General features: G+C 37.5%; 2 protein-coding genes across 6 annotated transcripts in view; one reads left to right on the forward strand and one right to left on the reverse strand.

Moving 5' to 3' along the window:
* Window positions 1-20,884, reverse strand: part of CMSS1 (cms1 ribosomal small subunit homolog) — a 417,987-nt gene that overhangs the window by 285,107 nt on the left and 111,996 nt on the right. The window lies entirely within an intron of this gene.
* FILIP1L (filamin A interacting protein 1 like) overlaps window positions 1-20,884 on the forward strand; it is a 319,853-nt gene that overhangs the window by 193,961 nt on the left and 105,008 nt on the right. Inside the window, exons 2-3 of the mRNA XM_058296003.2 lie at window positions 13,621-13,882; window positions 14,607-14,780. Coding sequence (XP_058151986.1) covers window positions 13,631-13,882; window positions 14,607-14,780 — 426 coding nt within the window. The 5' untranslated portion in view covers window positions 13,621-13,630. The remainder of the gene's footprint in view (window positions 1-13,620; window positions 13,883-14,606; window positions 14,781-20,884) is intronic.

Below are 20,884 nucleotides of genomic sequence, written 5' to 3' on the forward strand. Positions count from 1 at the left end.
TTATACATCTGTCTTAGGCAGTCAAGCATAATGGCATTATGACATACTTTTTAAGCATGCAGGCTCTGGAGCCAGGTTTCCTGGACTCAAATCCCAGTTCTGCCATTTATAAGCTGTGCATCCTCCAAAAGGTTACCTAACGTCTATAGGCTTCCCTTTCTTCACTATAGAATGGAGATAATAATATTCCCTTCTTCATAGGGTTGTGATGAGAAGTGAATAAGTTATTACATATAAAATGAATTAAAGTATGCATGGCACATAGTTAGTGCTCAGTAAATTAATACCATTGCCATCACCGTCTTTCTATCTCCCCAATATCTAAAAGTAAATAAGTGTATGACAGAGGAAGGTGAAAAAGAGTGTTAGTTGTAAAGAAAACATCTTAGCTGACTTGATAAAAATAAAATGTTATGAATTTTTCCAGAAGGATACTGCAACTTTAAGGCAAGGTGTCACACTAATATGGACTGTGTGGGGGGACTGTGTGTTTCTTCATAAATAACCTGGGCTGTGTGTGTAAACTAAATGTGTTAATTCAAGCTTACTTAGAGAGTATGTGTTAATTCAAGACCAATCTGATACTCAGATAAAACACTTGAAACTCAAGGAAACTAACAAAAAGTCCTTTTGCATATAAGCACTGTTTGACTCCCCACTCCTACATCCTCTGTATAAAAGAAACCCAAAGATCCTATTCAGGGCTTGGGTTTTTGAACAAGAGTCCCAGAGTGTGGCTGGTCATTAATAAATTTTCCTTCCCAAGAGTATTACTAAGTCCTGGCCTTCCATATGCGATCACTGAATCTCTCTGCTTCCACAACATTTCCTGGGGCTCGTCCAGGATCTCAACAAAGGCCAGAGATGGAAGCACTTCTCTCTCCCTTTTGGATATCTCCGAGGAAGCTGGGAGGGCTCAGGTGAACCCTAAATCTGAGTGCTCCTGGAATCCTTTCAGTCCAGAAAAAGGATGTGGTCTCCACAGGAGTCCTCCTGGGGACAATCGGATGCACTGGAAGGTCTAAAATGAAATTCTGGGAATGAAAAAATTCCACACACCAAACAAGTAAGATCTCCTGGAGGGCATAATATCAGGAAAACCTAACTTTAAATGTTAGAAGGGGAGTCCGATCAGCTCCCAAAGAAGGCCCCAGTACATCCAAAAATTTGGGGGGAAGCTGTCTTCTCCAGGTCTGAAAGAAAAGAAAAAAAGCCTGATACTTATGTTTAGCTAACTGCGGTTAGCATCTGGTTTTAGTTCTGCCTTCATTAAAATAGTGAAAGTTTGATTATAGTGGAAAAGGACGTTAATGGATTTAAGTCCTAATGTATCCTGAAAAATTGGTCTGGATTTGAAATATCTTGATTGCAGAAAAGGGGATTGGTTCCTGTAATAAGGCTTGGTCTAAATATGAGTTAAACAGTGGAAAGGTTTAGCTACAAATAAGTCTTTGTTTTGGTGCTGGATTGCAAATGAACTTGTTTTGTAAACAGCAAGGGTAGGCAAAAAGCCCTGTTAAACGTTTAGTGTTAGAAGTTCCCCCTCGCTAAGGTTACAATAATTAACAAGCTGTAGCTCAAAAATGGCCATACAGGAAAAATGACAATTATGCATCAAATTGATGGGTTTTGTGTTTCTGTCTGTGTTTATTCGATGCCAGTGTATATTTCCATGCCTCCAGATAGTAGTATTAAATTGTGTGAAATAGTGAACTTTGGTTAAGCTGGAGCCCCTCCCTTGCCATTGGCAAAGGAGTGGAATAATTAATAGTTTATAAAGCAAACTGCTAAGTCTGAACATGCATGTGCTCCGCTCTCTTGCTCTAAACCCGTACCTGCCCTTTGTACGCCTCTTTCACCATTTGCTGGGGCTTGGGAATTCTCTGCACCCATATCTGCACCACACACCCAGGCTAATTAAATCTGGCCCCAGTCAGTATGGCTGGGTCATAGAACAGTGGCTTAAATCATGGCCCTGTCAAGACAGAGGCCCCCAGGGAGAGCACCCGGCCCTGCAAAGCTTCTTCAAGACATTTAGCAGCCATTGTCCTTGGGACTTGCCTTCTCCCACCCCCTCCCATGGGGGGATGCATGGCAATGTCAGAGAGCCTAGGGCTTATCCCTCCCACCAGGTCCATGCCTTTGCAAGCCACATTCCTATCTGACCACACCCAGCAACCTGGGAAAATGAAGTAGAAAGGCATCGGGCAGAGCCAAAATGATTGCAGTGGAAGTTCCTCTTCCCAGGGTGGTCACAGGCAAGGATACCTTTGCATAATTTACCTTTACCCATGCTTTACCTTTCTACTTCTTGCTACTGAATTTCTCTTTGCAGGTTTGTGTCAGAATGCTTTAAAGTATTTTTAAAACTGTGAAAACAAAATGCCTGTTGTTTAACCAGGAAGCTATTGCCTCAGACCCCAAAGCCTGTTAGCTAGAACAATGAACCTCTAATCACTTAATGACCTTTTAATGACTGGATTACCTGGGAAACTATCAGACAATAAAGTCATAAAAATACAACTGTGAAGAAAAAAACACAATTTGGCTTGGTAACTTCAGGTTAAAGTTTAATCAGCCTATCCCAAATCTAAAACTGCCCCAGAAATGCAAAGGTATAAAATTTTTGGTTTTAATTTGTGCTTAATTTTGTGTTCATCTTTAAAATCTATTTAAATTTGTCCATTTGCTTATGCCTAGAAAATCAAATTTAGAGTTCACCTGTTATAAGTTGAATGATGGTAAAAGGTAACCTGAAAACGAATCTTTGAATGCCAATACTGTCTTACTAGTACATTTAATGCCTAACTAACAAGTGAAATTTACTTAATTACTGAAAAAGGCAGAAAAATTGCACAGAATTGTTACTAGTAAAATTATTTTAATTGCATAATTAATAAGTAAAGGTACCCAAATTAATTCTAAGTAAAAACTTTCTAGAAACTAAAAATTAAAATCATTATATAATTATCTCTCTCTCTCTCCATAAAAATTTATAACTGAAATTATTACAGTGGAGTAAATGTAGCCTAAATTGCAGCTATTGTAATAGTAATCTTAAACTAATTTACCTTTTTTTATGGCTACTTCAAGTTTATCTAGTGCTTACTATAATAATGGTAATTATAACTTAAACTTATTTTTAATTATGGTTATTTTATAACTAATTTCACCTACCCTTAGACTTCAACTATTGTGATGGTAATTAGAAACTGAGTTTGCCTTTGCTTATGGTTACTGCAAGTCTAAAACAAAAAAAAAATTGTATCATAGCATTGGAAACATTTTGGTTATAAGTCATTAATTTAAAAAAGTCACAAAGGGGGGAAATCTCAAACCCCTAGTCTGGAGAAGCCAGCAAAAAGAGCCTTCAGGGAAATCTTTCTTTGGTTTGTAAAATACCAGGTTAATAAGTTAACATTATATGTATTAGATCTTTAAAATAATAAAAAACTGTAAGTTCATGTTTAATAAAATTGAGTTTTAGAAAAATGTAAATCTGCTCTCTCCTAGATGCATAAAGTGAAGTCCACTGGTTGCCAATTATAATTTAAGGTAAATTAACCAGTCTATGTAATTATGTTTAAGTATAAAAATTTGTGATAGCATCTTCCAAATTAAAGCATTTAAATGGCTAGTTCTAAAAGCCATTATTAATTAAAAATCTAAATTGGTATTAATGGAAAAAAATAACTTCGTTGCAATAAAACCTGTCTGAAAGTCACCTCAAGGTGCATATTCAAGTGGTGGCAGTAAAAAGTTACCTTAATTCCCTTGGGAATCTTCAGTTTTCATTTTAATAATAAAATGTTATTTTTCCCTCTACTGCTAAAATAAAATACCTGTGTAATTAATGTCTTCATGGTAAAAATGTAAAAGTAAAAAGCAAAGCACTGAAAGTTCATTTAATATATAGCACATTGCATTAAAAGCGTTTAAAAGATGTATAAAAATCAAGAGATAAACTTCAACATTGTCAAAATTTCTTGTGCATTCAAACCAGGTGTTCAATACATACAGGGTGTTTCTCCATGTGAGTTATTAGCTAGTTTGGTCACTGACCCCTGAAATAAAAAAAGTATCTACTACATCTTTGGTTGTGTTCCTGAAGTGGATGGAAACTACTTTGCCATTTCGAGCTCCTGAGCAGTCAGCAATGGCTAAATACAACCAAAATTACAATAGATATTGTCTCTAAACTGGCACTGTTTCATAGTGCCAGAGAGCGCTCTGCACCAGGCCAGTAAGATCTACTCCTCAGTTTCTCTCTAGGGTCGACGGTGCTGCAACTTCTCTGAAGAACATAAGATGTGGAACAATAAATAACAGAATACTGTAAGTAGAACTTAAACACAATTGGCACTATAGCTTGCTCCCATGGAAAAATAACCTGTATAGTATTACAAACCTGAAGCTTAAAGCTATTAATTGCAGCTCAAGAAAATCCTATACATTGAGTAATACATTAATTGGTATTAAGTACTGTACCTATATCCTATTCTAGATATATGTCTGATAACTATGGTAATGCTTCTAGTAAATCATATACAGAAAAATATTGAACATGTTAAAGGTCCTGATCAACTTCATTTTCTGAATAGTTAAAAACATGTCTATAAAATAAGAAAGTGGCCACCTTGCCTGAGAGGAATGGGGCCAAAAACCCTTTTAATTAAAAAGCCAACAAATTAACTTAAGGGCAACCTCTCACATCCTTCTCCCCATACTAGGTGAAGGATGTGCTTGAGCCCAAGGCCACCAGTGGCTTCCAGATAATTGGTTAATTAATACCAGGCTCAATTACTAAAAACCCCCAAGGTGCAAATAAGAGTTTATCAAACTCTCAACCCAGTTTTCCCTTCTATCCCTTATTCCAGCTGCTGTATAGTACTTAATACCACAGTATACCCAGGGTAAACAAACCAGGGCAGCTAGCTTAGGGTTCACCCTGGAAACTGATGGGTGGCTTGTTAAATATGCTCAGATATACTTGCCAGGAGCAATGTAGTAAAAACTCCTTCATGAACTTCACCAAAGCACTCATCTGGGAGAAATGTCTTAACCAGCTTAGCCAAACAGGTTTTAAAAAACAAACAAACAAACAAAAAAAACCTCAAAAGAACAAAGCCTGATAAAAACAGTAAAAAAATATCAAAAGTTGCTCAATTAAAGCCAAAATATAAAACCTTTACTCTGTAGTTCTGATGACTGCCACAGCTATTAAAGCTAAAGGAATATCCAGCTTGATTTACTAATCCTGAATAAAATCAGCTACCCAAGAGTCCCAGTTCACCAGAAGCTCCTGACAAAACACATGACTGCCAGTCATTGAACAGCTTGGGATGCACCTTCAAAAAAAACAAAGCTAAATGCCTAATACCACTGTATATTACAATTTCTCTCTGGGGTTAACCAAGAAAGAAAGATGTCTTTAAAAAAGAAAATATATATATACATGTATATATATGTGTGTGTGTGTGTATATATATATATTTAGAACATTAGAAAGGTGCCGTCTTTGCAGGCACCTAACCTCCTCTACTCCTGTAATCCAATGTCCTCTTAAAGAAACCAAGTATTCCCAAAATATTAATTTTGTTTTTTTTCAGAATGGGCATCTTGTTAGCCATTGAAAACTTCATCCAGCTTCATACAGAATGCCAGATCCATCTTCCTCCAGTCGAAATAAAATAACAAAGTTTTTACACCTTGTCAGGTAGAGACTACAGCCCACGGCCAGCAGGAAGTAAGCTACAGAAAAAAGATCATCTCCTTTCAGCACCCCTTTAAGATTAAAGGTGTAAACTCTCTCTAAAACAATAAAACAAGCTTATAAAATAAAAAATTAATAGATGGATCTGGAACCTGGCAGAGAGTCCACGTGGACATCAGTAACCCTCAAGATGGCTGCTGGAAAATCCCCACCCCCAAGATTCTGCTATCCAGAACAAAAACTTCTTCTGGAAACAAGAAAAAACCCCGGATATTACCCAAGAACTTTATCTTTAGGCCCTTACTGGCAAATTAATAGGTGGGGTAATCAATCAAAACAACAAACAGCCGCCCACCTCATGACTCCTACAATAGTGATGCCAAAGCTTAACAAGTTAAGCTGGCATCAAAGGGGGAATGATATGAGCTCGGGGGGAGGGGCTGTGTGTTTCTTCATAAATAACCTGGGCTGTGTGTGTAAACTAAATGTGTTAATTCAAGCTTACCTAGAATGTGGAAGATATGTTTATTCAAGTTTACCTGGAATGTGGGGGATATGTGTTAATTCAAGACCTATCTGATACTTAGATAAAACACTTGAAACTCAAGGAAAGTAACAAAAAGTCCTTTTGCATATAAGCACTGTTTGACTCCCCATACCTACATCCTCTATATAAAAGAAGCCCAAAGATCCTATTTGGGGCTTGGGTTTTTGAACAAGAGTCCCCGAGCATGGCCGGTTGTTAATAGATTTTCCTTCCCAAGAATATTACTGAGTCCTGGCCTTCCATACGCAATCACTGAATCTCTCTGCTTCCACAACAACACTAGTATCAATTGACAGTTGGTCTATTACTCACAAATAAAACAAATAATATACATGCAAAACAATAAACACCTTCATGTTCTGCTTGTACAACCTAATTGCTATAGTGAGGATATAAAATAATTCTAGGCAGAAAATTAATACTGGGGATATTTCCTTAAGAATTCTCTTTCTAATTGTAATCCCTTCCCTAGTGGGAATAATCAGATACAGGTTTATGACATATGCACATGCAGCATTTAGAGTAATGTGATAAGATGAAAAGCCACAAATCTCTCTCTCTTAAACATACAACTGATAATTTGTGCTAGAAGGAACAGTGGCAAGAATCATATATTACATGGGAGAAAGAAGTCATAGAGATCACCTGCCCACCCCCCATCATTTCAAAGATTATGACATTGGGTCCTGACAGTGTCAGTGTCTTAACTAAGTCCCACAGTTGATTTCTGACAAAATTCCTTTCTCTTGATTTCTGTGTGGTTCACTTTTCATTACCCCAGTTTTGTTCTGTTTTGCTATTTATTTTTTATTTATTTTGTTGCTTGTGGAACAAACCACATAAGAAACCACTACCTAACACAAGGTCCTGAAAATGCTTCCCTAAGTTTTCCTCCAGGAGTCTGATAGTTTTGGCTGTAATATTTAGGTCTTTGTTCAATACTGAGTGATTTCTGTATAAGTAGGGGTCCTCGTCCTTTTTTTTTTTTTCTTTTGCAAATGGAGATCCAGTTTACCACCACCATTTGTTGAAGAGACTATTCTTTTCCCAATTGAGTGATCTTTCCCCCCTTATCAAAAATCAGTTGGCCATAAATGTGAGGGTTGATTTCTAAGCTGTCAACTTGATTCCATTGTTTTTTATGTCTGTCCTTGTACCAGTATAATGAAGTTTTCATTACTGTGGCTTTGTAATAAGTTTTAGGATTGGGAAGTGTAAGTCCTTCAGCTTCATTCTTCTTTTACAAGATAGCTTTGACTATTTGGGACCCCTTCCCTTCCATATAAATTTGATGATTGCTTTCACATTTCCACAAAACAGGTTGTTAGAAATTTGACTGGCATTGTGTTGAATCTGTAAGTTGCTTTGGGTATAATTGACATCTTAACAACATTTAGTCATCCAATCCATGAACATGGAATGGAATGTCCTTGCATTTATTTAGGTCTTCTTTGACTTCTTTTAGCAATGTTTTGTAGGTTTCTGTGTACATGTTCTTTATATCCTTGGTTAAATTTATTCTGATATATATGATTCTTTTGGTTGCTATTTTAAATGGAATTTTTTTTCTTGATTTCTTCTTTTGAGTGTTCATTGCTTGTGTGTAGAAACACTACTGATTTTTGGGCATTGATCTTGTATCCCACCACCTTGCTGAATTCATGTATTAGGTCTAAGAGTTTTGTTGTATATTTTTCAGGATTTTCTGCAAATAGAGAGACTTTTACTTTTTCATTTCCAATTTAGATGCTTTTTATTTCTTTTTCTTGCCTAACTCCTCTGGCAAGAACGTCTAGTATAATATTGAATAACAGTGGTGACAGTGGTTATCCTTGTCTTGTTCCAGGGGACAAGCTTTCAGCCTTTCACCATTAAGTATGACATTGGCAGTGGGTTTTTCATGTTGAGGAAGTTTCTTCTATTTCTATTTCTCTAAGTGTTTTTATAAAGAAAGGATGCTGGATTTTATCCAATGCCTTTTCTGTGTCAATTGAGACCATCATGATTATTTTTCCCTTTGTTCTGCTAATACAGTATAGTTTCGGTTTATGTGTTTAAGCAATTAGAGACTTGGCTGAGTGTATGCACATCTTGCAAACAATTCTACTGCTATTTCTTTTATTTCCTAGGGGTCCCTTTGTATGCACATCCTTGCAAGCTGCTTATATTCTACCCTGGGTCTCTGCGGACATGGATCCCTTGCCTGAATATGTGTGGGCTTCCAACTTGACGCTCTGAATGGCTCTATGGTCTGTATCCACTGGCAGGAGGTCCTAAGGCCATTCTGCCTCTGGGCGACTCTTAAATTGCATGGGACTGAGTGAGAAGGAGGGGCCAGGACTGCCAAGACTGGTTGTAGATCTTTCCTGGTGTTTTTTTAATCCTTTTTTCTTTGAGTTGGTGTTTGTAGAGCCTGCTCCTCGGCCTGACTCATTTCAATTGTCTTGTCAAGTTCAATGAGCCTTTCCTTGGCCTGCTTCAATCTGCTGTTGAAACCCTTCTGGGAATCTGTGGTCTTCAACTCCAGTAGTTCTGTATGGTTCCTTTTAAAAAATTTCTGTTATCTTTGCTAAGATTCTCATATTGCTCATACATTGTTCTCCTAATATCCTTTCATTCACCTCCTTAAGAATTTTTAAGATGACTTTTTAAAAAGTCTTTGCTCTGTCCTCATCCTGGTCTTCTTTTTCTGGGATTTTATCCTCCTTCTTTGGCTAGGCCATCATTTCCTGTTCCTTTCTTTGTCTTATACACTTTTGTTGCACACTGTACATTTTAATATTTCAAGATGTAAACTCTGAAACTCTGGATTTATTCCTGAGATGTCCGTTTCTTGATTTTGTAATAAGCTGGTGATATGACAGATATTCTTGAGAGTTATCCCTCTTATCAGGATAGTCTGCCCAAGGTGAATGCAAAGTGCAAGGTGTGCCCTGTCTTTTCCAGGCCTGTGTCTTGTCCTGGGCTTGTGCCTATTAGTTGTTTTGGAGTTTTCTGGTTTACAGGAATTTGAATGCCCCTTCTATTTCCCAGGAGACAGACCTCCTTCTCCTTGGTGTTAAAGCAGGAAAGTTTTTGCCCAAGGCTGTCAGCCTCAATAGTTTCTTACATTCCTTTCATTGTCTCAAGGATGTTGCATGCTTTCACATGGGTGTCAAAATCTGGGAGATGGCACATACTGGAGAGGAGTTTCAGAAGTCAATATTTCCCTGTTGGAACAAGACCAAGGATCCAGGAAGGGGGCACAAACTCTTTCCAATCTGTCTTGTAGAGGGTATGAGGAAGGGTAGCAGGAGTTTCTTCCACAGCTCCCCAAAGCTGCACTTTCTTGACCTGCCCAGCAAATGCAGCCCTTCAAGTGTCTCCTGCAACCCTGAGGAAGCTTAGCATCTTTAAGTCTCCTCAACTACCTTTGTCCAGGGTGGGCTGGAACAATGGCCACACTCTAAGCCAGGAACCCAGTGATCCAAAGTTGTTAATCCAAAACTGTGATCAGAGACGGGTCGTTTCACCCCAATTTGGTGAAGAGAATTTTTAATGTCCTTTCCTGTCACCAGTGAGCTAGGCAGGGACTCACCCCACAGTGGCCTGCTGTGAGAATGGCGAATAGGTACCGGTAACCACCACACACACAGAGAAATTTCTGCATCATAATTTACCAGTCTTGTTCTCTTGAGCATTCTTGGATGCTGTACAGTGTCCTACTAGACTCCAGAGTTTCAAAATTGTTGTTTCAGACAGTTCCTGTTTGTTTAATAGTTTTTCTGGTGGAAGGGCTGACTCCTGGGGCTTTCTACCCTGCCATCTTCCTTCAATCCTCTCCTCCAGTTTTAAGAACTATTTCCATACAACTAACTGTGGTAAAAGTGTATCACATGCACTGAGAGACAATAAGGAAGCTACACCATAAATAACTGACTCAGCGCATTACACACAGTAGGTCTCCAATAAATGCTTGTTGAACAATGGGTAGAAGGAGAAATGGATGAATGGAAGCCTGGCTGGCTGGCTGTGAGGTCCTCACATTCCTAAACTGTCCTGACTTGCAGGTCATCTCAAGTGCTGTCAGCATTCTGGGGCCAGTAAGAGATCACTTCTTAAACAGAGCACTCAGTAGACATAAAGTCATTCTTTCAATCTTTTGTTTTTTTTTCCTGCATGTACGGTTCAAGCCTCATTAGATGAAAGAGGTTATAAACTGAATCTTTTTTTTTCCTTTTTGAAACATTTTTTCCCTAGCTATAAAGTTAATATAGGTGCACTGTAAAATTTAAGGGAAAAATAAATTTAATAATATTATTAATAAGAAAAGGTAATGTTTATTGAATGATAATTTTATACTAGGCATATTATAAGCACTTGCCATATGTTAACTCATTGAATCCTCAAAGAATCCTTACATGCATACTACTATCATTCCCATTTTACAGATAAGAAAGATAAGGTGCAGAAGTATTAAGTAACTTGCCTAAAGTTATATAGCCAATCAGTAAAGGAGTATGAACTTGTACTCAGGTAGTATGGTTCCAGAGTTCATGATCTTAACTACTCTGTTATACTGGCACCGTTCATGTTCTCGTTTCCAGCACAAATGATGAAGGAAAAAAGTTGATTAAAAAATGGGTTTATTTGAGTACACTGAAATTTAAAATATCTATACCATAACAGACAAAATATCTAACGTGAAAATACAAACTAAAGACCAGTGAAAGAAAACAGCAAATGATATAATCAACAAAACTAATTTATAAAATATGTAATGAGGTTCCATAAATTCATGAGAAAAAGACAAAAGAAAAATGGGCAAAGAACATGAATAGGCAAATTATGAGGAAACCCAAATGACTTATAAACATGTGAAGAGATGTCTGTTTTCAGTAATAATTATAAGCTGCAAATTTAAAAGCAAGAAACCATTTGACCCCCGTCAAATAGGGAAAAATTTAAAATTGATAATACCGAATATTGGTGAAGATATCGAGCAATGAGAACTCACACACTTTCCTGTAAAGTGGTACTCCAATTAGGAGAAAAATAATCTCTAGTACTGTTGAGGATATTCATACTCCATAGCCCATCCCTATTCTTTAGAGTTATTCCCTGGAGAAATGCATGTACACAAGGAAAAAACGTACAAGAATGGTCACTGCAGTATTTTTCCTAACACTGAAAAAAAGGTTAAATATTATAAAATATCCATTGACAGTAAGATGGTTAAGTAAATGGTGGATTATTCATATGATGAAATACTATATAGCAATTAAAATATACAAACTAAAGCCAAATGGAACAAGGTTACATCTCAAAAATAAAATATAGAATGAAAAAGCAAGTTATGGATAGATATTTTCAATATGCCTGTTACCTAAGGTTTGAAAACATACTGAGCAATACCCTATATTTTCCAGCAATATATACATGTAAAAAAATTTTATAAAACATGTATGGAATGATAAATGCCAAATTTAAAATAGTGGTTACTTCTGGGGTGAGAAGGGAAGAGATATGGGTTCCAAAGAGGAGTCTTCACCTATATCTATAATATTTTTTTGTTTGTTTCATAGCATTATATTGTAAATTATTAAGATTTTATACATTTGTGTGGTGGTTCTAGGGAGTTTCTTATATTATTTTCTATACTTTCTGTATGTTTGAAATATTTCACACATTTGAAAGAATATTATTAAAAATTAAAAGTAAGAAACCGATGACAATGAAAGTTTCATAATTTGCAGGAATGAATACAATTAATGATCTGCTTGCATAGTATTGTAGTTGACTCTAAACTCAATCAATATTTTCTCTTTTGGATCGAAGCCTCAAAGGTGGAACATTTTTCTTGCTATTATACATTAATTTAGATTATTATATAATTAGAAGTGAAGCTAATATGTAACTCAAATATTTTAAAGCAGTTTTATTGAGATACAGTCACATACCAGACAATCCATCCAAAATGTACAATCAATATTTTTAGTATAATCACAGTGGTGTATATTCATCACCACAAAAAGTTTTAGAACAATTTCATTACTCCAAAAAGAAAAACTCTACACCCCTTAGCAGTCACCTCTCAATCCCTCTTTATCCTTCCCCAGCCCTACACAACTACTAATCTAATTCCATCTTTATAGATTGATTTATATTTACATTTTATAAATGGATTATATAATACTTAATACTTTGTGTCTGGTTTCTTTCACTTAGCATTTTTTTGGCCTGATATTAATATCTTATAACATTAACATACATTTGTTCAGGTTCAGGGAAAAACAGTCTTATATATACAATATTACCCATACTCATATTTCACATGAGGTTTCACTATGCTATATAGTCCCATATTACATATTTTTTTGCTTTCCTTCTAGTAATATACATGATCTTAGACTTTTCCTTTCAACCACTGACATACACATAAAATAGTATTGCTAGTTACAAATACTATGATGTCCTTTTACCTTTTGTATTCACCTCAAATATTAATTTATGTTACATTGATTCCAAATGGCTAACTATTATAGGAGGCAGTAGTGCCTCTATTTTGGAAATAAGTGTTCCAAAGATAACTTCTTTTCTTTTCCAGGGATAGATTTGAAATTTTAGAAACAGTAATTCTGATGCTATTTTTTTTTTTTTTTTTTTTTAAGGTACCAGGGTCAGGGATTGAACCCTGGGCCTCATATGTGGGAAGCCAGCACTCAACCACTGAGTCACATCAGCTCCCCTCAGTTGTTTTTTTCATTTATTTGCCTGTGGTTTGTTTTTGTTGTTTTTTTTTTTTTTTGCTTTTAGGAGGCACCAGGGACCAAACCACGGACCTCCCATGTGGGAAGCAGGTGCTTAACCACCTAATTGCGCGAGCACATCTGCTCCCTGATGCTTCTATCTTAATGCACCAAAAGCTAAGAGATTAATAATAAACAACAACAACAAAAAAAAACAGCAGAAGAAATACTATAAGGTGAATCTGCAGGAAATTAGAACAATTAGCAAATTTTGTATTTTATAATCATACTAAGTAAATCTTAATTTAAATAAAGCACTTCTGCAGTGGTTGGAGGTAAGACCTGTGTCCCTGAGTTGGAATGCTTGAAGGATGAAGTTCAACAGACTGTTTACCCATGGACATAATCAGAGCAGAACACATTTTTTAAAATGTTGATTTTTAAACCAGAAGTGTAAATAAGACAGTGATTTATGAATCTGCTAGCGTCCTTCTCTGCTGTAGACATCAAAAAGATCAAGTCTTTGGCTGAGGAAAATATAACAAAAATGCAGACTTGTTAAAGCAGTAATAGGTGCCTCTATTAAACCTCCACTTCCATTAAGAACTACAAATTATCTTTCCTCCTTCCAGGCCTTAAAGAATGCGTTCCAGAAGCAGTGAATCAGAAGGTTCACCTCAAAAAAAAATTCCAAGACTTAGTAAAGACCATAATTTCCAAGGGCCTCAGGGCATGAAGCAGAGACAGCAAGACAAAGGCCCTGCTAGTGAATTGGACACAGTCCTTCCACATGCCAAATCAGGGGAGCCACATAGTGGTAATGACCACCAAGGTGAAGACCTCTCAAGAGATGACCTATTATTTCTTCTCAGCATCCTAGAGGGAGAACTGCAGGTCAGTTGGGCTTGAGTCATTCCTGTCATGCTTCAAGGGAGAAGACTGATTGTGAATATGGTGTGCATACTGCCACTGAAATAGGTATCTGTAGTTCATACTTGTGTGTACATGAAAGCAAAGCATATGTACACATACAAAGAATTCTCCTCTGCCAATCTGACGGGCAATTAATCACATCTAAAAGGGCTGTCGTTATGACATGCAATAGGAATGCACATTGTGAAAGGTCACATCCTCTGCCCATGCTGCTCACGAGCTTCAGTGCACAGACATGTATTGGCAACAATACCAAATGACTTCTGGATTGGTTTAAATAACAATAGAAGCTTTTGTACCCCATGTGTACTGGCTCACCAGACTTGCCTGGTATTATTATCTACATATAAAAACCTAAAACAGCTGCTATACATGAAGGAGAATTTTATTTCTTACTCCTGAAAACACTAATGCCAGTCCATTGAGGGGTATCATGTTATCTGCTTGTCAAATACAATAAGAAAATGTAGAGCCCCTGAATGTTTTTAAAACATTATTAATGTGTAATTAGATTGTAAGAAGGATGAGGGGCATAGTTTTGCTACTGTTTTCTAAAAGGCACTATAACAAAAGGGATTCATTTACATTTGAAAAAGAAAAAACACTGTCAGTGATCACAAGGCATCCCTTGCTGAGACTGATGGTAGAGAAAGCAGGCTTTCTGAATTACTTTTGGTTCCTACAGGCTCGAGATGAAGTCATAGGCATTTTAAAGGCTGAAAAAATGGACTTGGCTTTGCTGGAAGCTCAATATGGGTTTGTCACTCCAAAAAAGGTATTAGAGGCTCTTCAGCGAGATGCTTTCCAAGCTAAATCTGCCCCTTGGAAGGAGGACATCTATGAGAAGCCTATGAATGAGGTATGTATTACATCAGGGATATGCACCCTGGAGGTAAAAAAGCTCACCAGCCAAGAAGCAGATGTAGCTCAGTGGTTGAGAGCTTGTTTCCCATGTACAAAGTCCTGGGTTCAATCCCTCAGTCCCATCCTGGCTACCTCCTGAAAAAAGAGAAGTTCACCAGCTAGCCAAGCACTAGGCCAAGCAAGAGAATGACCTGGTTTCTCACTTTTGATTCTTCACAGTTTGACTTTCTGAGGCATTTAAAAGCTATACAAGGTAGAAATCAGATAAACCTGACTAAAATAAACTTGATTAAATACTACATGTTCTACAGGAAAGAAAAAGCAAATGAATCATGGCCAGGAGGCCAGCATGGTTCTACTGGGTTTGTTTCTTAACATCAGACTAAAACACACCAAATCAAAGAAAACCTTCTACTCCTTATTCTCTCATACACACATACACACACACACATAGGGCAAAGTGTTTACACTTCTTTTGGGACACTGAATGCGATTCAAGGTGTAGTAAAAAACAGATAAAGTTCAATCACAGAGGTTAATTTCTTTGAAAATGCTGAGGGACTATGTCATAGAAATTTTGAGCATGAATGGAAATTATCTGAAGAATAGTCCAATAAATAGTTTCAATAAACATGTATTTTAGAAAAATAAATACCCTCTCTTTCAAGAGTTTAACAATAAAGAGCTTTCCCCCATGTAGTGTGCACAGCCATTACAAAAAGTAAAGGTGTGCAATCTCAACATGGCCACAAAGATGAAGCCATGCTTGCTCTTTTCCTTGCTAACATTTCTGAACTCTTTGGCATCCTTATTTTATTCTTCTATTTTCCTCTGAGGTCTCAATGGAAAATTTCATAATTTTTCATTTTTATAAAAAAGAAACAGCTAGGAGCATGAGTTAAGTCTGGAGAGTGAAAGCAAGTTTTGGACAAATTTCCCCCACATACACGCTGGCAACCTATTCAGTACCGACCTCTAATGTCCTTGCTATTCTTGTCTTGTGTGTCTCCTGAGAGGAGACTACCGTCTTGCCAAATAGTGAAGGAGTTTAGTCATGTGGATCTGCTTCTCTAAGGGGTAAGGATGAGACCACCCAAAGTCTGTTGACTTGTGTTTTAATCCAAATTTTAAACAAGTGGAGCCGAAGCTGCATTCAAGTCAATAGTGTTAGAAATGTATCCTGGCTCCCAACGTACTGACTGTGAAATAGCATCAGGCACAAACTCCCCAACCTGTATGAGCTTAAATGCAAATTAATGATCACTGAACATATCCCTGACAAAAAATGACAAATGGCACAACCCCTCAACATTTCAGTATGAAATGAAACAAGATGATTCCAAATTCTATGGCATTACATGCAAAATTGGAAATATCATAACTCTCTGCAAATGCTTGGAACCTTAACTTTGCAAGGTGCCCCTGAAAATTATCTATAATCTGATCTACAAACCCAACATTCTTTGATTACTAGCCCATGTATACACATACAGACACACATATACACACACACTTCTCACATTACAGTCTCCATGATGTGTCCATTTTTCCTCTCTTCCTTTCTATTTTTGTCAGAATTCCCTCTCCTTAACAACCAGTCTATCCAATTTCTTGAAGCCTATATAACTGTACCTACCCAACAACTCAGGCGTCTACCCTCTTTATCTAGGAAGTAATGGGTGAGAGCAGACACCAGAGAATAAGCAGTATAGGGGAATCCCAACTAGTATTCCCCAGATAGGGCTGAAGAAAAGGGAGAAAGGAGTGTTTCTACTAAGACCATACCTACAATAGAATAAGGATCTGCATACTAAATAATCTTCCTTCTTTTCCCACACTCCGGTCTCCACTCCCACCTTACCTCTGGGTGTTAACATTGCCTATTCCCCTTATTTTCCTAATAATGTTCTTTTTGAAAAATCTAAAAATTCTCAACTATGTCTAGAGTAAACTAAAGGGGATTTATCTGTTCTTAAGGCAAAATAACAGAGAAACGATGGCATGGTAGGAACACTGATCTAAGGTGAAAAACTGCTTAAGGCCTGTGAGTTAGAACAAAGTACAGGACTGGGGGTGAGAGGGAGGTAGAGGGCTTGTCATGAGGAAGGGAAGAGGTGATAACTAAGAGTCCACAATAGTTTTAATTGCCTATTCTGCTCCAACCTAGGGTTCTATATTACAATGTACTTTAAAGAAAGGACACTCAAATTAATGACCTAAAGTATTCTTAGTTCTTCTAAAAATGATACCACTGAAAATTAAACAACATTTTGGGTTTATGGAGTTATTATAATAAAAGAATCTGAGCACCATATTAAAATAACTTTAGGATAATTCTTAAATGACTCTTTTGAGGTGATATTATAATTTAGTTTTTAATTTTCATTTTATTCACTTAATTAATATTTATTGAAGAGCTGATGTATAAAAAGTTATGGTTTTTGCCTTCAGGGTGTTTAGTGTCTACAGGGGTGACAGATAAAAAATAATCATACAAATGAATATACAATTATACATTATGTTTCATTTGTGTGGGGAAAGGCATAGAAAGAGTATTGGAAGGATCAAATTTTGATAGATGGGTCAGGAAAGTCAAGATCCAAAGGATGAGTGTGGATTAGTCAGTTAGAGCATAAAGGATTTCCATTCCCAGCAATACTGTGGACTATATATTACGAAATCATATCACTAGAAAATATATAAAAACATTCAATAAAATATTTTTAAAAACTCTAAAATGCAAGGTTGAACTTGTGTGGAAGCAAGGGAAATCTCCATAGAATGGCTTCTGGCTTCATATGTGTGAGGGTTAGGCTAATGTATCAACTTGGTCAGGTAATGGTGTCCAGTTGTTTGGTCAAGCAAGCACTGGGCTAACTGTAATATAAGGACATTACATGGACTTTAATCATCAGTGAGTTGATCACATAGATATTTGATTACATCTACAATCAACCAATGACATTGCCAGTAGCAATGAGTTCTGTCTTACCCAATCAGTTGATGCCTTAAAAGGGGGAGTGATTTCAAAATTCAGAAAGATTTTCCAGTTCTATTTTGGACAGCCAGTATCTCCTGGGAACTTATCAAGGACCTTCACTGAAGTCCCTGGTTTGCAGACAGCCTGGGAATTTGGACTTGTGCATTCCCATGGTTATGTGAGAGAATTTTATACTATTTACAGATATCTCCTGTCAGTTCTGTTTCCCTAGAGAACCCTGACTAATACATCTTGGTCCTGTGTGTGGTTCTTGAGAAACAGAATCTTAAACATGGGATTTCTGAAGTTGTTCTGGCATTTCTGCAATTGCCTCCCTATTCTGATTGGATTCAAGGGCACTAATGACTCTTTTCCCAATAATCAAGAGGCCACTGACAGTCCAAGGCATGAGTTGGCAATGGAGGTATGCAAAATATCACCACTAGATTCAACTACTTCTATGCTTATCAGAGGCAAGGATTTGGGTAAGTGTTTTGAACACCTTAACAGAGTTTTGTGGAGTCAAAAAGGTTGATATTGGCTGGTTGTTTCTAAATACTTTGGATATGGTTACAAAAGAAAGGGATGAGCTAAAGGCTTTACATTTGTTAGGGCCACATGAATGATGTGAGTTCTGAGAGAAAAATCTTATTTTGTGCAGTCATCTACTTGAGATATCTGAAAAGCAGACCCAGAGTCTCATTATATGAGTAGCAGAGTTACAATAGATACTAAAAACAACTTCCCAGGGTGTCTGCTGTTAAAATGAGGGCATTGATTGGAAAGAAGTGAAACCCTGAGGATTGGGAAAGAGAGATAGGTTGATAATGATATCAGTGGGGACAATAAAACCTTAAATTGTGCTGAGACTTTGCTAGATAAACCTGTAATGGTTTGCCCTGTGGAGACGACACAATGTCAAGCTTGTATCAGATAGACTCCAGCCTGTCCCAAGGAGTCTGGACTTCCTCCCTTGAGGCAGGTACTAGTCAAACTCCAGCCTGTACTGCACAACCTTCACTCTGCCTTGAGGAGTCTGTCATCTAACCCCTGTCTGAGGAGGTTAATCCTGTCTCACCAGACAAAACACAAAGGAATGCCCTGATGTCAGTAGCTTACAAGACATTTCCCTAGAGAACCCTGACTGATACAAAATATTTTGAACTTGGATTTTCCTCAAAATTCACAGGCTTCCAGTGATAGAAACCAAAGACATATTCAGTTGATGATATAACCTTTTGTAGCAGTCTGATATAGTCATGAATTCCAAAAACAGATATTGGATTATGTTTGTCTGGTCTGTACCTGAGCATGATTAAGTTATGATTAGGGCTTTGATTGGGCCATGTCATTAGAGTGGCATGGCAAAGGACAGAATTGAAGCTTTTTGATGCTGGGGATTTTTAATGTTAGAGTTTTGATGTTGGAGTTTGATGCTGAAGTCTAAAGCTGGAGCCCCAGGAAGTAAGCACACAGAGGAAAGGGAAGCAAACCCTGGAAGAGAGGACATGAGCCAGGAGAAGAACACAGAGGAATAGAGATGGCTCCTAAGACAAGGCAGAACCCCCAAGGAGGGAGACAGAGTCATTCACCTGATAGTATACAGCTGACCTTGTGAAGAAAACACAGGAGCTGAGCCCAGAGGAACCCAGGAAGCCTGAATCCTCACAGACATCAGCAGACATCTTGCTCCAGTGCATGGAAACAGACTTTGGTGAGGGAAGTAACTTATGCTTTATGGCCTGGTAACTGTAAGCTTCTACTCCAAATAAATACCCTTTAAAAAACCAACCAATTTCTGGTATTTTGCATCAGCACCCCTTTAGCTGACTAATACACATTTATTTGTCAATAGCTGGGTAAGTTTGCATAGTGGCTGGTAAGAGAATTCCTAAGAGCCATCCCTACAGCAAAATGGCTAGAAATAATTTAACAATACATGGAAGTGACTGTGAATCACATAATAAATACATCACTCTAAATTTCAACTGAACTTCCCCTTCGCAGGACACCAAAAATACTCATGATCACTCCAAAATTACCTGACATGAAAGGAAGTACAAGAGAATATAAGGGCAGCGAACTTGGCCCAGTGGTTAGGGTCTCTGTCTACCACATGGGAGGTCCGCAGTTCAAACCCCGGGCCTCCTTGACCCGTGTGGAGCTGGCCCATGTGCAGTGCTGATGCATGCAAGGAGTGCCCTGCCACGCAGGAGTGTCCCCTGCGTAGGGGAGCTCCATGCGCAAGGACTGCGCCCCTTAAGGAGAGCCGCCCAGCGTGAAAGAAAGTGCAGCCTGCCCAGGAATGGTGCCGCACACACGAAGAGCTGACACAAGATGATGCAACAAGAGACATAGATTCCCATGCCGCTGACAACAACAGAAGCGGACAAAGAAGACACAGCAAATAGACAACTGGGGTGGGGGGGGGGAGGGGAGAGAAATAAATAAATAAATAAATAAATAAATCTTTTAAAAAAACAAAAAAACAAAAACAAAATAGCTTTAGAAAAAAAGAGAATATAAGTCAATATGGAAAAAGATTGGGGTGTTTAATGATTATAGTGAAAATAAGTTACTTTTGCAAATTTTACAAAACATATGACTAGGTAAACATATATATTGCTGGACCCCTTGCAGGGCTTGGAAGATACTAAGCAAGTGAAGAGTCCTGAAATATAAGCTTCATTATCTTCATGGTAAATCTTTCTCCTCTCCTTCTGGTGTGTGCATATGTGTGCTTTAGAATGGGCAGACTTGACCATATTTATAGGTACAGTTTTAAGGACTAGAATTGAGACTGAAGATGAAAGAATCATAGTTGGAAGGAGATCAGGAATGAGACCAAAAGGGATTAAGCAAAAAAGTGCATACAGGCAAAGAGGTTAAGAATGCAGAACGATATAGGTAAGTTAGGAGTATCCTAAGTGGAAGAAAAAATGTCAGGTGTTCATGCTTCATGGACTCTTTTCTCAGTCAGTAGGAGATAAGAGTTAAGATGGTAAGGATGTGTCTAGGTCTACACTTAGAAAGACTTGTATGATTTCAAATAGCTGACATAAGGAAAGAGAAAGAATGCTGACCAGGCACAAGTTACATGGAAAGTCCAGCTAAAGGTA

Source organism: Dasypus novemcinctus, chromosome 4, assembly GCF_030445035.2.
Source record: "Dasypus novemcinctus isolate mDasNov1 chromosome 4, mDasNov1.1.hap2, whole genome shotgun sequence".
Classification (NCBI taxonomy): Eukaryota; Metazoa; Chordata; class Mammalia; order Cingulata; family Dasypodidae; genus Dasypus; species Dasypus novemcinctus.